Source organism: Python bivittatus, unplaced genomic scaffold (assembly GCF_059951505.1).
Source record: "Python bivittatus isolate LINGU-HERP-01145 unplaced genomic scaffold, Pbiv_v1 ctg000480_np1212, whole genome shotgun sequence".
Classification (NCBI taxonomy): domain Eukaryota; kingdom Metazoa; phylum Chordata; class Lepidosauria; order Squamata; family Pythonidae; genus Python; species Python bivittatus.
Window position 1 is genome coordinate 68,895,915 of NW_028277075.1, and position 16,989 is coordinate 68,912,903.

Sequence of the window (16,989 nt, forward strand, 5' to 3'; positions counted from 1 at the left end):
ATTATAATACTAACAAAGTCCTCAATTATATTTGCTCTTTGATGAAAAGATAGTTGCTGCTTACTGATTGCGAATCTTTTGTTCGTGTGCAGCAGAGGAAAACTTTGAGACGGCGGGTCCAGCTGCTAGCCTGCCCTTCTTCCAAGCGATGCCTTAAGGAAAAAAAGAAAGAAAATTTACAAATAGTCAAATGCACACCATCTGATTGAAAAGACAGTAGAAACTAGCAAAGACCCAGAAGCCGCATTAACATCAAGAATACATGGAAACTGGAATAATACGGAATGAAACTGTGAACAGTTTCTGAAGCTCATCTGTCTTAAAGCTTCCACACAATTTTCTGAACAGTGGCAGATTCAGAACTCTTTATTACAATCTACAGTTACTTTATAAGGTAAAAGTAATGTCTCCCTCAAGTACAGCTCAACTCCAGGTAATGAACATGATGATCTTTTTTGCAACAAAACAGAAGTAGTTTCCCATTGTCTTCTTCCAAGGCTTTTTTGACTTTCTAGTCTAATTTACAGCCCTGGGATTTCCCAGTGGTCTTCCATTCAAATAGTATCCAAGCCAACTCTGCTTAGCTTTTTCAAATAGGTAGGCTAGGTGCTGCCACCTGCTGGGATATAGTTATGTTACAGAGATACGTAAGTAGCTCTACAAAGATGCTGTTAGGCATTATCCAGATGAGAGGAGGGTCTTCACATGCTGTCCTCATGTCTGTTTCTCACCTGGCTCACTGTTGGTTAATTGAGTCTCTATGTTTAAGAGATAAAGGAAACTTTCTCTCTTTTATACGTTCCTCTCTTCAAGTTGTAGTTTGGATAGAAATGAGGCTTTTCTGTCTTCATGGATTGCTCAAAATGTCTAGCTCTTCAAATACAATCAGTGTCTATTAGCATTTACTAACAGGTGGACTAAGCCCTTATTCTACATCTAAGACTACTACATTACAAGCATTTTTTAAATGGGAGGTTCTGCTACTTAATTACTCAGTATTTTTCAGCACTCTGCTTAGGTTCAGAATCATATTCTCTAATAAGGGCTCCAGCTCAGTTGAAACCTCCAACGCAACCTAGGCAACATTGCAGAAGTATGATTCTTCATGGACTGTGAATGAAAAATATATGAACACAATGATGGAAAATGTTGTGTGTTTGGTAAGAAAACCTGTACCTTTGTGAGCAATTATCACACTGGTTAGATCGAATTAACTATTATAAATAAAAGCTTAGCATACTTATTTTAACTTCTTTTAAAGAACAGAAAATTGCACAGCTGAAAATACCATTTTGCTGTCTAATACTTGTGGCTCATTCAGTTATGACAAACCAAATACACATTTTTTTGTGCCTTGGGGTGAATCACATAATATATTCCATTTATATCTGGATGATGTTAGCTAAATCACTACCTTTTAGTCTAATGTACATGACAGTATAATTGTGAGAAAAAAAAATAAATATGACTTTTAGCTGCAGAGGAAAACAGAATATAAATGTTGCAAAATATTTTTTAAAAAATATATATACCTGGAAACCAAAATTGTCCCACTAGGTAATATTATGAGGCCTGTATTATTTACAATTCAAAAAAGCTTCCCAACATGTAAACTGTGTGCTATTTGCTGTCATATTTGTTTGTACTCATCTATGTTGAAAACAAGAGGTCACTTTTACCTAAATTGGAATCTATTTTATAAAGAACCTGGACCAACCTCTACATATAAGCTGACCAGATTACAACACAGTGACTTAGAAACAAATGCATGGTATACAATGAATATAAAAATCTGTTTTATAATTTTCTTACCTCAGGTTATATGTCCTCAGATTACGCTGTCTCCTCTTTGTGGCTCGCAATTTAACAAAGGTCCGTCCTGTTGGGTCAAAGACGCACAGGACAGTGATACAGACACTCAAAATGACCACCCAGTTGCAGACGACCATTCCTAGTGAAAGAGAGTAGAAAGATACAAAGGCCCAGGCTGTAAGTGGCAGGTATGACTCATCTGCACAGTTTGCTTAGTGTTTATGCCTTTTTTTTAATTGAGTAACACCCTCTGTTTGACCTTCTTTGACAAAATGAAGACAATTCTTGTATAACACTTCTGACCTTTTTGGAAATTCTATAGCATCATAAAATGTATTTAATGAGGGATATCAAGCAAACATCAATGAGCAAAAATACTGTGGATAATAAAAGTTACTCCAAATAGATACATATGCATTACCACTTTGTTCAGTCTACGTCTCCAACTCCTTCCCAGGATCATGGCATAAATGTACATAGAGCACTTTTTAGTACAGCCCACCTAGTCATCAAGAATTATTTCCTTTCTAGTCATACTATTACTGTTTATGCCTATGAATAAATGTATACGGAAGTTTTTAGCAAAGCTAAATTAAATTACAACAGTGAAACAGCAAGACCTCAAAGGTCATGCTTGTTCATGCCTGTGAACAGGTTAAATATCAAAACACTGTAGTGGGAATAAGTGATTCCAGGCTGAACCTTTCAAATACATACCCAAAGTGACACTCTTGGCAGTAACATCATTGCAGGAACTGTAGTACTGGGTTAACCAAACAATGCCCACAATAGCATAGACAAATTCAATCACCAAGATTGCTGGAATAATAAGAACAGAGTGTACAACAGTATAACAACAATTGCAGCAGCAGCAGCAGCAGCAGCTGATTTCAGCATATTTCTTAGCAGCAGTTCTCAGGGAATGACAAAAATATCCATTCTAATGTGTCACTCTAACACATTTCTCTTTTACCCAGATACACATACTTTCCTAGGAGAAAAATATTAAAGAATGATATTGAGAAACCTTAACTATGAAAATGAATAAGGAAAGCATCTAAAAATCTGTTATCTCCTATCCCAATATAGCACATATATACCTACATATATCTATGTACAGTGGGGCAAAAAGTATTTAGTCAGCCACCAATTGTGCAAGTTCTCCCACTTAAAAAGATGAGAGAGGCCTGTAATTTTCATCAGAGGTATACCTCAACTATGAGAGACAAAATGGGGGGAAAAATCCAGAAAATCACATGGTCTGATTTTTAAAGAATTTATTTGCAAATCATGGTGGAAAATAAGTATTTGGTCAATATCAAAAGTTCATCTCAATACTTTGTTATATATCCTTTGTTGGCAATGACAGAGGTCAAACGTTTTCTGTAAGTCTTCACAAGGTTTTCACACACTGTTGCTGGTATTTTGGCCCATTCCTCCATGCAGATATCCTTTAGAGCAGTGATGTTTTGGGGCTGTTGCTGGGCAACACGGACTTCCAACTCCCTCCAAAGGTTTTCCATGGGGTTGAGATCTGGAGACTGGCTAGGCCACTCCAGGACCTTGAAATGCTTCTTACGAAGCCACTCCTTCGTTGCCCGGGCGGTGTGTTTGGGATCATTGTCATGCTGAAAGACCCAGCCACGTTTCATCTTCAATGCCCTTGCTGATGGAAGGAGGTGTTCACTCAAAATCTCACGATACATGGCCCCATTCATTCTTTCCTTTACACGGATCAGTCGTCCTGGTCCCTTTGCAGAAAAACAGCCCCAAAGCATGATGTCTCCACCCCCATGCTTCACAGTAGGTATGGTGTTCTTTGGATGCAACTCAGCATTCTCTCTCCTCCAAACACAATGAATTGAGTTTAGACCAAAACGTTCTACTTTTGTTTCATCTGACCATATGACATTCTCCCAATCCTCTTCTGGATCATCCAAATGCTCTCTAGCAAACTTCAGACAGGCCCAGACATGTACTGGCTTAAGCAGGGGGACACGTCTGGCACTGCAGGATTTGAGTCCCTGGCAGCATAGTGTGTTACTGATGGTAGCCTTTGTTACTTTGGTCCCAGCTCTCTGCAGGTCATTCACTAGGTCCCCCCATGTGGTTCTGGGATTTTTACTCACCATTCTTGTGATCATTTTGACCCCACAGGGTGAAATCTTACGTGGAGCCCCAGGTTGAGGGAGATTATCAGTGGTCTTGTATGTCTTCTATTTTCTAATTATTGCTCCCACAGTTGATTTCTTCATACCAAGCTGCTTGCCTATTGCAGATTCAGTCTTCCCAGTCTGGTGCAGGTCTACAATTTTGTTTCTGGTGTCCTTCAACAGCTCTTTGGCCTTGGCCATAGTGGAGTTTGGAGTGTGACTGTTTGAGGTTGTGGACAGGTGTCTTTTATACTGATAACAAGGTCAAACAGGTGCCATTACTACAGGTAACGAGTGGAGGACAGAGGAGCCTCTTAAAGAAGTAGTTACAGGTCTGTGAGAGCCAGACATCTTGCTTGTTTGTAGGTGACCAAATACTTATTTTCCACCATGATTTGCAAATAAATTCTTTAAAAATCAGACAATGTGATTTTCTGGATTTTTCCCCCCATTTTGTCTCTCATAGTTGAGGTATACCTATGATGAAAATTACAGGCCTCTCTCATCTTTTTAAGTGGGAGAACTTGCACAATTGGTGGCTGACTAAATACTTTTTTGCCCCACTGTATGTATACACGCACAAACACTCCTGTATTCTTTTGGGAAGGTGGAAAATGAGACTTTATGTGCATTCACCTCTTAGTAATACCCTGCTATTGACAACATTTTGCTTTGTTGGGGGATGGAAGAGTTTCCTGTAGCAATGACATAATCTAACATAGAAACTACATCTTCCACAAAGGAGTTCTCATTTTCACAACTCCTGCTGTATATCCAAGTGTATTTATATAGTTATGAAACTACTGTGTTAGATCAGGCTATATAGCACAATAAAGAGAAATTGCTCCTAATGCTCCACAGAAATAATATATGACCAGCCAGTTCAAAAAGGCTTTTTTTTTTTCTTGTAATAAAACTGCTGCTAGTGATTTCTTGAGGGAACACTGTCTTTCCCCAAAATTATGTAGCTTAAAAATGCCTAACTATCAACAAGAGGTGTCTATCCTGGGCCATTTTGATAAATCTGCTTGGATTTTTCTGAGACATTCATTTGGGAAAGCTAGTGTAGTATAAGATAATGTAGTGTAGGGATTAAGGTGTTAGTCTTATACATGGGAGACATAGATTTGAGTTCCCGCTCGCTGGTGACTGAGTCATCCAGCTGTAATCCAGTACATCTCATGCAAGTGTTAATGGAGGAAAATAATAAGAGGAAATTTCATCTTGACTTTTCAGAGAAAGGGCATGATATAAATGCAATAAATAATTAAAAATGCATTTTAGAGTGGCAATGGAAACAAATGCCCCAGGCCCCATACACAAACAGGATCCCATATAAAATATAGTTCAATACTTGAAACAAGCAGATGGATGGATACTTTACACTCAAGGCATTAACTGAATAATCAGTTAAAGGATAATCCAAAATCTTACTTCAGTATTTCAGATTCCTCTCTCATTCTTGTTTACTGGCCACTGATTTTGAAGGATTGAAATTTTGTTTATGTTTCCTTCATCTACTCAGTTCTCAGACTTCTTTAGGGAGACTCATGTATACCAAAGCAGAAAAAAGAGCAGTCTTTTTTCAGTAATATCCTAAATTTAAAGTTCAGAAAAGGAATAAATCCTTCTTTCCCATGAAAAATATACAGGAAAGAAATCAGTCACTGAATATCAGTAAGTAGCCATATTTTGATCTGTCATCCCCTTTCTTTATAAAATGCTTTTCCCACCAAATTCTTTGGTAATATTTGGTTTAAGAAAAGTCAGTCTCTTATGCATCTAATCAGAGTGCAGGAGAGCTTAATATATTTCTCTGCTATATCTGGAAAACCAGTGCAAAAAGTACTGATGAACAGAAAATGCAAATTTCATGGCGAGGGAGGAGTAAGAAATGGAGACTGTATGATGTTTGTGCCCTCTGCAAACCAGTTCCTTTCAAATATGAATGGAAATAAGGCCTTTAGGTATCTATACAGCATATTTTCCCATGGAGAGCGGGTGGATGGATGGCTCAATCAATCAATCCATAATCAGCCAAAATTGTTAGAAATACATGGGGTGTGAGGAGAAGAATACACAAACTTTTGGGAGGAGTAAGTGGGCATCAGATTTTTTACAAATGAAAGACATGGTAGGTGAACAAAGGAAACAATGGTGAGCCTGAGAAAGATAATTATGGTATGTGTTTATCTTCACAGAATGGTAAACTATATTTACTTATCTTTAAAAGTAAATATCATTCTAACATGTGTACCTTTTCTGAATATAAGAAACAGAACACATGCACTGCTGCCAAGGCATCAAACAAAGTATATGCATTTCATTAATGAGGCTGATTAATGTGGCACGGATTCCAAAAATTAACAGTAGAAAATTCATAAATAGGGATTCACACAAAAAAAATTGATGCAGATTTTATGGAGGCATTTGGGAAAACAGGAGTTTGTTTTCTTATGTCTGCAAAAGTAGTAAAACAGTGACTACACTTGCAAATAATATTTAACCACAGGAGACATATCCAGATGCAGACTCCTTTAGTGCCACTACTGAAAATGCCCTCAGATAGGTCTGTGTTTGCTAATATGATGAATGGAGAGTCCTTTGAGAGCACAACAGCCAGCTGCGTCAAGGTCAAACATTAATAAAACCCCTTGGCCACTGCCTCTTACCCAGTCTGACGTAGAGCACATATTGCATGGAATCCCGGGGTTCTGTGTACAAGATGCTGCCACGCATGCTGAGCCAGATGATTGCAACTTCGGCGATCATGCAGCTGAGCAAAATACCCAGATAGCCTCTGCCATGGTCAACCAGATTGAGAGAGCAGGTCTCATTGGGATTGTATGCCAGTCCAAAGAGCACCACAGAAAGGATGATGAACCTGCCGTACACAAGCCACATTCTCTTGACAAACCTTGAGACGGTATATACACGGCTAAGTACTTTTAGGCATATAAGGATCCAGAAGCCTAATGTTTATTAGTTTTTTTTTTTAATTGTTGTGGTTTGTTTTGTTTTTATGTAGGCTGAGAAAGGAAGTATCACTTTTTTAATTTCTGGGAATAGTTAGTACTATATAAATAATCAAAACTGCTTGCAGATTTTGAAATCAACTGCTGCCAATAAAAGCTTATCCCATAATAAACTTACTATCTCTAAGATTCTGTAGCATGTATAATATTTTGTTCACAAGTTATTTTGATATTACTCATGAAATAAGCATGTCAAGGTTTCCTGGGTTAGCCCTAAAATCACAGTGATTTTATGTACAGGTGGTTGTGGGGTTCTCAGATAATAGAAAATACCAGTTGAGTCAATAGCAAAGCTGTGTTTCATTAATTAATTCATTTATGGATGCTATACATTTCTGGTGCTGCTCTAATAGTAAAATGCTGGTGGTTAGCTAATGAAGGTTTTTCCGCCCACGTGAAGATTTCTGGATGGTGTCCCAGAACACACTCTGTGTTCCTCTGCAATACAGAGGGAAAAAAGGGAAGGCTGCTTCAACCCCCTTGACAGATCTATCTGCTTCTCCATTATGTCAGGAGGTCTGGAAACGGGAACAGTAAAAACCTGCACATACTTCAGTAGTCAGCAGAGGGCAGGAGAAAACACTCCCACATGCAAATTATAATGTTTCTATCCCAGCACAGTATTTACCATGCTTGCCAACATAATAATATATATACAAAATACAAGAGCATGCCTATGCAATAAAACCCAATGCATCTTAACTATCACAGCCTCCCAAATTTCATAAATTTGCTTGCTTATAAGGAACATGCCCAACAACATGAAGATTAACGAGCCAGTTTGGTCTAGTGGTTAAGGCACCAGGCTAGAAAGCAGGAGACTATGCATTCTAGTCCCATCTAGAAAAACCGGCTAGGTGACTTTGGGACAATCACTCTCTCTCAGCCCAACTCACCTCACAGGGTTGTTGTTGTCGGGAAAATAGGAGGAGGAAGGAGTATTAGGTATGTTTTGCCACCTTGAGTTATTTAAAATAATAATAAAGAAAGGCGGAATAAAAAATAAATTAAAAAAATGACACACACATACAATCATCAGCAACAATGAATGAATTCTCCATGAACAGTAGAGTTGGGGGAACAGACATCAGGCTAGCAAGTACTAATTTGTTTTGTACTAGAACCTTGAAATCTAACAGGAAACACAGTCTCATAGCAAAAGAATTCTGAAGTCAGATACTAATTTTAGATGTCGGAATTGAGCAGAGGCCACCACCCTTTCACACAAAAAACTCTTGCATCCTGAAAACATTGCTTTGTTTTATTTCATTTCACAGAAATATATTGATATTTTGTTCCTTTGTTTGAGCAAAAGCTTCAGGAATTATTACTGACTTACGGTAAATCACTGAAAGATCTGTCAGTAGATTCACAGCCTGCCAGTCTTTGTTATAAAGAATTTTCACAATATACTGGCTTTGGAATAGGCTAAAACAGCAACAGAGAACTAGTTTGATTGTAGTCCTTCAACCCCCAGTTTCAACTAGTGGTTGAAGGACCAGGCTAGAAACCAGGATACGGTGAGTTCTAGTTCTGCCTTTCCCACAAAATCAGCTGGGTGATGTTGGGCAAGTCATTCTCCCTCAGCCCTAGGGAGAAAGCAGTAGCAAACTGCTTCCAAAAAGGTTGCCCAAAAAAATACCTGTCACCAGGAGATGAGTCTGGCTTGAAGGCATACTGTAAATACACATACAAACATACTGTTTCATTACTACAAAGTCCACTGGGCTATGAGTGTATTATTGCAAAAAAAGGATGATTACTGAGTAAAGCCAATATTAATGAACACAGCAATTTTCAGTTGAATCAACTGGTTTACAACCAACGAATACTAGGAATATGACAAAAATTAATAGTACAGCTAGCAAGACAAGGGAAGATATTTATGATAGTCTAACCAATTATAATTGTCATAATCAATACTAGTGTTTTTATTGCTCAGCCATACACCACTAAAAAGAAGTTCGTAAATTTCTGTTCCTGGAATCCAGGAAGGGTTTTATGACTTTGCCTTTTATTAAAGCAAGTTTATGTATTTATGCAGCCACACTGAATATTAAAAACAGGAGGCTGTTTTTCAAGGTAATTTCAACTGGTCCACAGTTCAGCCATCTAGTTAGGAGATGTAACCTAGGGACTCTATGATACCTAATAGAGCCCAATCCATTTAAGCCTGCCCCACTTTTTCCATTCTTTGTTAAATCTTTGACTGATCTCTGACTGGGTCGGTCGTCTGTCTGTCTGTTTATCTATCTATCTAATTTTGTGATTTTAATGTCAATTGAACCATTTTTCTTCATCTACTTTCTCACTGCCACCACGTTCTTGTAACATTTGTATAATAAAAAGATCTGGAGATCTCAAAAATGTGTTTATGGTTTTGTACGTATTTGTTACTAATAAAGATAACACTTCATTATTGACACTGGATTTTTTTTTCTTAGGAATCAGTATGACTCACTTTAACTATAAAAATATTAATGGGTTGATATGGAACAACTGCACTTGCCTCCAATCTGTTTTTGAGCTTTCAAAATGTAGTCTTAATCCAAGAAGTTTCTTACTGGATGCTAAAACGGTTGGGCTTTTTCAGTGGCAGGACTTACACAGAAGTCACTCAAACCAATTCTATCTTTTCCTTTGACACTGACAGTATGATTTGAATGGATTTATATCATATTAATTATCAACTACTACAATCATGGGTATCATTATTGTGGTAATTCTATTATGTTGCTTTTCAATTTTTTTTTAGCTGATTTAAGGATAAACTGGATACTCCAACAACTTCCCTGAAGGCATTACAGAGCCATGTTAGTAGAATAAAAAATTTATAAAGAAAGATTTGAGCCTGAATTCATCTACATACATAGATCCACTTCCACATTGCTTTGTATATATGAACTCTAACAGGATATTTTAAATTGCAAAGTAGTATTAATACCTGGAAATGAAAATTGCAAAACTAGCATCAATGGCTCATTACCTAAAGCATGGGAATCTTCTTCTCATGTATATTTTTACTTACCATGTTGTATGAAGGAGAAAGAGAAAAATGGCTGGCAAAACAAGATCATCACTTCCCACAGACCAGCGACGACGGAACACCACAATGCCTGGCATGGCTAGTGAGTCTGAAAAGGGTCACCAGGCACAATATTAACTTTCTATAATAGAAACACAAACAGCAGAAACATAATTGCTTCCAGATATGACAATATCAACATTGTTCCAGTATTACAAATTTCTTTTAAAAAAATTATTTTCTAGACATATTGCTTCTAAAATTCTGTGTTAGTTAAAAGTCTTGGAAGAATCAGTTGCAGCTCTTAAACTCATAACCCATTTTTATGAGAAGTTAAAGGATTTAGATTAAATTAATACTGTTTATGTTACTTCTAGAATAACCTGATTCAGTGATCTGTTCGTGTAAATCAATGGAAGCTTACACCAAAAATGTAAACTGTTACTTTTTATTTTAAAATGATGCTACCATTACAGAAAATGTGCTTTTTACATATTTGATCCCTCAGAGAATGTTTAGTAGATGTTGAATGCATCTCCTTGCTTTTGGAGATCAACAAAAGTTGGATTGCTTAACTGACATGATTTGGGCTCATCTTACTATTGACACATAACATCCAATGGAGTTGAATCCATTGGATGTTAACATGGCTAGACTGATTGCTGCTTGTAAAAATGCATCTATTTTTGTTGGTTATATCCATCTATTTTAAAAGTTTGAAATGTGCTGTCAATGTTTGAATTAGGATTTGTTTTGGGGCTTGGGTTTCTGTAAAAAGGAAAGGAAGCGGACTATTAACAATTTGGTTTGTTTCGTGTATAAATTTCAAGTTTCGTTTTTCTTCTCTTTTTTAAAAAATAACTCACATTGCTATCACAATTTATAGACACAAGGAAAGACAGAAACACACTCACACATACAATCATACACTGTTATTTGATTGGTCTGACTTAATGAAATATGAAAATTATATTAGATCTAGGGGCATAACATGGTGGATTCATATCTACACCAATCACATGCGCACTCATGCAGACTTTAACATAAAAGGAGATGTGCAAAAAGTGCCACAACTTCTACTTTGTACAATATATAACTGCATAAACCAAACATTGTTTGCAGCTTTATCATGTCATTTCCATTATTCCATAAAACTCTGGAGGATCAGTAGCTGATTTTGCCATGAAGCATTTTTCTGGTTACCAGATGATGAACCTGAAATGAAAAAATTAACTCCTTTTCTAGTAAGAAGGTAGGGTCAAACAAAACTGTACTCCTGACTCTAGAGAAAATCCCCTTAAGTCACAGGAATTGACTTCGGTTGTATAGACTATTGTTTTGTTTCTTGTAACCAATAAAATAAATCCATATACTGAAACATAAAGGAAAGGGATTTGATTTGGATTACATGCGTGCTACTTCAGGTGATGCTGCTGAGTCTTCTGTTCAGACAAGAAGGGCATTTCATGGTAAGTTCATGATCTCCAGAAAAATAGAGCCTACAGAAAGTAACCACTGGGGTTAACATCTTCAGCCTAGAGCACTCTGGAGGATTGTGCAGGAAAGGCCGCATCTGCAGAGGCAAATTGTGTATCTTGTAATGTTAATAAATGTGGAAAAGCTAGCTCAATTATCTACATGTTGAAATCTCTCAGCTATCTCTACTTTGAGGTTGCTCATGTCACTATTCCTCTAAAAGGCCATGATTCCCCCTAGGGATCAGCTGCTACATGCAGAGTGAACCAAAAGACGCATCCTCTAACACAGTAAGTAACTGTGCAGTGGACACCAATTTTCCTGATTTGTAGAAGATAAAGAGGCTAACTACTGGAATTCTAGCATATGGTTTAGGTAAATTTGAGGTGCCTGGCACACATCCAGCTTACGCCCTGTATACATTACCTGGAGTGGGATGGGTTTGGGGCAGAAATAAAGTAAAACAATTTCTTGTGGCCACTGAAAGGTCAGGTTTACCTTAGATGTGAAATAAGATCCATCTTCAAAATTTCTTTGCCTTGACGAAAGATACAAAAATCTTCCTGGATTGACAGTGCACCCAAATCCCCTACTTCTAGGTCAAAATCTTAATTGGGATCTGCCTAATTGCTTTGAATTGTATAGACTTTAGTTCCTAGAAGATTAAGTTCTCATGTGGGAAAGCAATTAACTCCCAGTAGGAAGAATAGCTTGTAGCTGGCCACATTAAAGAAGTTGCATTGCACTTTCCAAATGTTGTCCATTGTCATTTCTGTATGCTTTCAGTCAGAATTATGCCAGACACATTCCAAATCATACTTAACAAATAACGCCCCCCCTTTAGTTTTTGTATTAATTCTTGCTAATTCTTCTGATTCTCAGGCACTGATGTAGTTTTCACAAATGATAAATAAGTTGCACAGCCAATCCATAAACAAACGACATCCATATTTTAATATGTTTACATTACACCATCTACACCAGCAGCCTTACCATTTTTCAACATTCTCAGAGCATTTATTACTTCCTTTTTATTATTATTTTTTTCATGGATAGTAACATTTATACTCTTTCCAGCATTTTGTTACATTTCAAATAAATTCATCAACTATATCTTTAATTTCATTCACTCTGCTGGAGGTCCCTTTTCGCTCACATCTGAAACAATCTGTTATTTTTATCAAAATCACTTTGCATTTTTTCTGCCTTTTAAAATCTTAACTGTTCCATGTTCTCTTTCACATTCTTTACAACCACCTTTCTTTCTATATACACAGAATATGGTAACTTTATCTCATCCGCATTTGTTTGCAGCAATCATTCTCTAATATGTATTTTCCCCTCATCCACATCCTCTTTCATTATACTCTTACATCAAACATCCTTTTCCCTATTTCCCATTAGTGCTATTCTACACATTTCTATGGCACTTTCTAACAGGTCTAAACAACTTCCACATCCTCTTTCTTCAGTCTTCTTTTCATTCATTTTGAAACTTTTTTATTCTGTCATTCTACTTTCACTCTTGTTTCTTTCACATTTTCCCCCTTCCATTCCATTTTCTCCCAAAATCCACTCTTGAAATGACCTAACAACATCTTTGTAACCTTCACTAATTTTCTCAATATCACACATCATCAATAATCAAATAAATCATGTCTCTGGATTCATTCCTTATGAATATGTACACATGACTAGATCGCATATTTTATACCAGTATTTTAAACTCCTTTTCTAAGCAGATACTCTCCAGTCAATTCTCATTCTTGGGTCTTCAAACGGCCAAGTCATTTTTCATACCCTCCATCTCATTCCCCACCTACTGTTTCATGTCACCTAACAGAAAAACATTGATGTAAATGTGATGATGAATCACACTCCAAAAATATGGAATATGACACTATGAAGAACTCCAACTACACTGACCCTGGGCTTCAGCTAAGAGAATTAACCTCCATAGGTGGAATGAAGACAACACTCCAAATGTTAAAGACTCCAGTGATGCATTCTTTTGTCTACTTTTGAAAAGTCTTTATACTGTAAAAATGAAAAGATGGAGCAATATGTTCTTTATAGTTTAGATTGTACTGTTAGAGTACTGAGCTAAGTGTATATTAGTATTACAGGATTGTTCCTTTCTCTATTTAATTTTAGTTTATTTTAATCACTATTATGGATGATTTATGTATTATCACATAATATACAATTACCTTGCAAGCCAACATATTGTTGCCTGCACCCCACCAACTAGGAGGTATATATAGTGTGCTGATACACACTCAGGAACCCATCCTCAAGATATGTTTTTATATCCTTTAGTGAAATACTTGGACTGATACAGCACACTGTTCTATACATAGTCTAAACACAACTAGCAAAGATGTCCATTCAGTTTCAGTGTCTAGTGGGCCTATTTTCAATGTCCTTAAACAAATGGCAGCTGTGATTTTTTGTCATTCCTTCTTCACTACTTGTACAGCTGCTAGAGAAGTATAAACTGACAGCACAGATGCAAATACATTTTTACAACTATTGCTGAAAGTCTGGTAACAGTTAATGATCTACAGTACGTCTCAATCAGGCACAAAGTTATTGTGAATTTTAAGCTGATCTATTGCTTTTTCCTGTACTTTAACTCTCCAGCAGCCTAAGCATGAAGCTACCCAGCAGCACCCTCAGTACTACATCAATACATCTTAGTTCTAATCCCCATTTGCCTCCATTGTTTTTTCAAATATTAAACAAGCATTGTTCTCTTAAGAAAAGAACAAAACCTAAATCATCTAATTGATATTATGCATTACAACTAGGACTTGTTTCATAGAACACTTTTCTGGTCATTGGCAATGTATACTTCTAATATTATCAAAAGAGTTATTGTTTTATACTAAATTCACATTCCATTTTAAGTACTCTCACTAGATCTGTAATCTTCCACAATGAGCTCTAAGTGTGAAATTGCATCAGAATCTCAAAATGCCATTATTGAATAAAGTGCAACTAAAGATATATTGCGAAGAATCTACACTATTCATTGCTTCTCTCTTCTTTTTAAATCTGAACAACCTTCATAAAAATAGACTTATTACTTTCCCATGCCAGATCTTCACTGGGATTTGTTTCTGTAAAGGTTGAAACTGGTGAAGTGGGTATTTCTGGTTCATATTCCAGCAAAAGATACTTTGTAAACAAGGAATGGATAGCAGAAACCTTCAGCACTGGAACTAAGTACCCGTATGGATACTGACTCAAAAAGCCAAGAAGAAACCCAGGTTTCAAACTGTGGGGCTAACATATATAAAGGGCAAGATTCCTGGGTGTGTTAAATAGAGACGTTCTTGCATGCATTGCTTCCTGATTCTCTGTAAGAAATCTACTTATCTAACCTTCTTAAGTTGCTTTGGCAATGGGGACTGGGAAGACAGTTTAACCATATCTAACACGAAGTCTTGATAGTTTCCAAACTGTACCAAACAGATTTGATCTCTTATATAAAGGGTGTGTTTTTTTGGGGGGGGGGGTCCTTTGAGTCAGTGTTAACTCCTGGTGACTGCCTGAACTAGCCCTGCAGTTTTCTTGGCAAGATTTTCAGAAGTGGTTTGCCATTGCCTGCTTCCTAGGGCTCAAAGAGAGGGACTGGCCAAAGGTCACCCAGTTGGCTTTGTGCCTAAGATGGAGCTAGAACTCACAGTCTCCAGGTTTCTAGCCGGATACCTTAACCACTACACCAAACATGCTTTCTATACAAAGTTTACCTACAACTAAATAAAGGAAATAAACATTTATCAGAAAACCCTTAATTAATAAAATCACTCCATTCTGTTACTCACTTCAAAAATTATCTGTGCTTTTACCACTCAGCATAATACAGGTAGTCCTTGTTTAGCGACTGCACCTGGGACCGGCAACTCAATCGTTAAGAGAAGCAATCGCTAGGTGAAAAGTCACATGATCGCGACTGTGCTAATGATTTTACTTCAGTTTTCCTTTGCATTACAGCATCACAATGATACGACTCCAAACAGCTAGGTGAGCCCAAATGGTGGGGAAGATTTCTGGAACTTGATTCACGAGGAAGCCTGGGTAAAAATCTTATAGCCTTTCCCCCCAACTCCCCTGCCCTTTGGAATGTTCACCCCAGCACTGGAATAATGAGCAAGAAGAGAATTGTATTTACTGTATACTCATTAGCGAGAAAGGGATTACAAGAGAGTAAGCAGGCATACAATGATGAATACACATCAAAAGGGATGTGCTAGCACCTGCTGTTTGCCTAGTGCACTCCACAGCTTATGGGGCAAAAAAGCCTTTAGTGTGAAATTGATTAGGGTCCTATCAGTTACAGGCAGCAGCTACAGCTGGGGGAGGGTTCTAATCAGCTAATAAAGGTCACAGAGCTGACCCTGTTATCTTGCAGTAAGCACTTTTTAGAGAGGTGCTGTACTGCAGAGAAAACCAGCTCAGGAAGAGATAGCTTGTTTAGGCAATTTCTCCACTCTGCAAGGGAAGAAAAAGAAAAAAAATGGGTCAGGCATAGGACATGTACTAACTGACTGTGATAGCAAACACGTGACTGAGAGTGAGATGTGACTAAGGTCGTAAATGTGGGCATTGGTCACAAAGTTACTTTTTTATGACTGTTGTAACTGCAAGTGATCAGTCTGAGGCAGTTGCTAAAAAAAGACTACCTGTATCTATTTAACAAGTAGCAAGTCCCAGACTAAATTAATTGCATTTTGGACCCTAATGGAGTCTGAATCTAATCTATAAATCCAATAAGTCACAAAAACATTTCCTTTTTTTTGCAAAAAGTCCACAAGGGATTCATATTCCCTCCTTCCAGATAACTGAGCTAAGACGTGCCTCAGTAACTTCCACAGGACCTGCCCAGCTGAAGTCTAACTCCAAACCAAGTCAAGCAACTTTGTCCGACAGATGCCTAAAATAGTACTCACAGCAACCCTGCAAGGGCTCACCTAGTCCCTCCTTACCCAAGAGGGTCCCAGTCACCTGAAACAGGACTGCTGCCTGGCTATCTGTGGATACAATAACAGCAGAGAAGTGAGCATGCTTTGCTGCTCTTATTGCCACAAGGTAAGTCCTAATAAGGCTCTTATCTGTGCCTAGTTGGCTTTGTCCTTTATCTTTCTCCAGTGGTGCTCTAGGCATCTCTTGTGTTGCTTCATGTCTGAAACTCTTCCGTGAACCAGGGGGCTCTACAGGATCCATGATTGCAGAGAGTCTGCATAGGTGCAAATGGATCCAAAGCCTTCATCCCGCGCTCATTCTAAGCCATGACTAAGGCCTCAGTGGAACCGTGCACCAGAGCCTTAAGAAAAAACCAAAACTCTCTCTGAACCCCTGTTAGGCCCATCAATTGCCTGGGGCAGGCTGATCAAATAGGCCCAACCTCCCTGTAGTGCGGGCTGGCTATAAACTCCAGGGCCAAGAGGGAGTGATCTGTCCATGGCAAGGGACTAATGTTAAC

The 16,989-nt window shown here is 37.7% G+C and overlaps 1 protein-coding gene across 6 annotated transcripts in view; it reads right to left on the reverse strand.

Moving 5' to 3' along the window:
• Positions 1-16,989, reverse strand: part of DAGLA (diacylglycerol lipase alpha) — a 119,267-nt gene that overhangs the window by 39,944 nt on the left and 62,334 nt on the right. For 4 of the 6 annotated variants that reach the window (XM_088146190.1, XM_088146192.1, XM_088146193.1 and 1 more), the window contains 5 exons: positions 10,029-10,134; positions 6,638-6,849; positions 2,530-2,631; positions 1,813-1,951; positions 65-152 (listed from right to left, as the gene is read on the reverse strand). In XM_088146190.1, the coding sequence (XP_088002316.1) occupies positions 65-152; positions 1,813-1,951; positions 2,530-2,631; positions 6,638-6,849; positions 10,029-10,134 (647 nt within the window). Of the gene's footprint in view, positions 1-64; positions 153-1,812; positions 1,952-2,529; positions 2,632-6,637; positions 6,850-10,028; positions 10,168-16,989 lie in introns of all 6 variants that reach the window. The other 2 variants (XM_088146194.1, XM_088146196.1) reach the window with 2 other exon arrangements.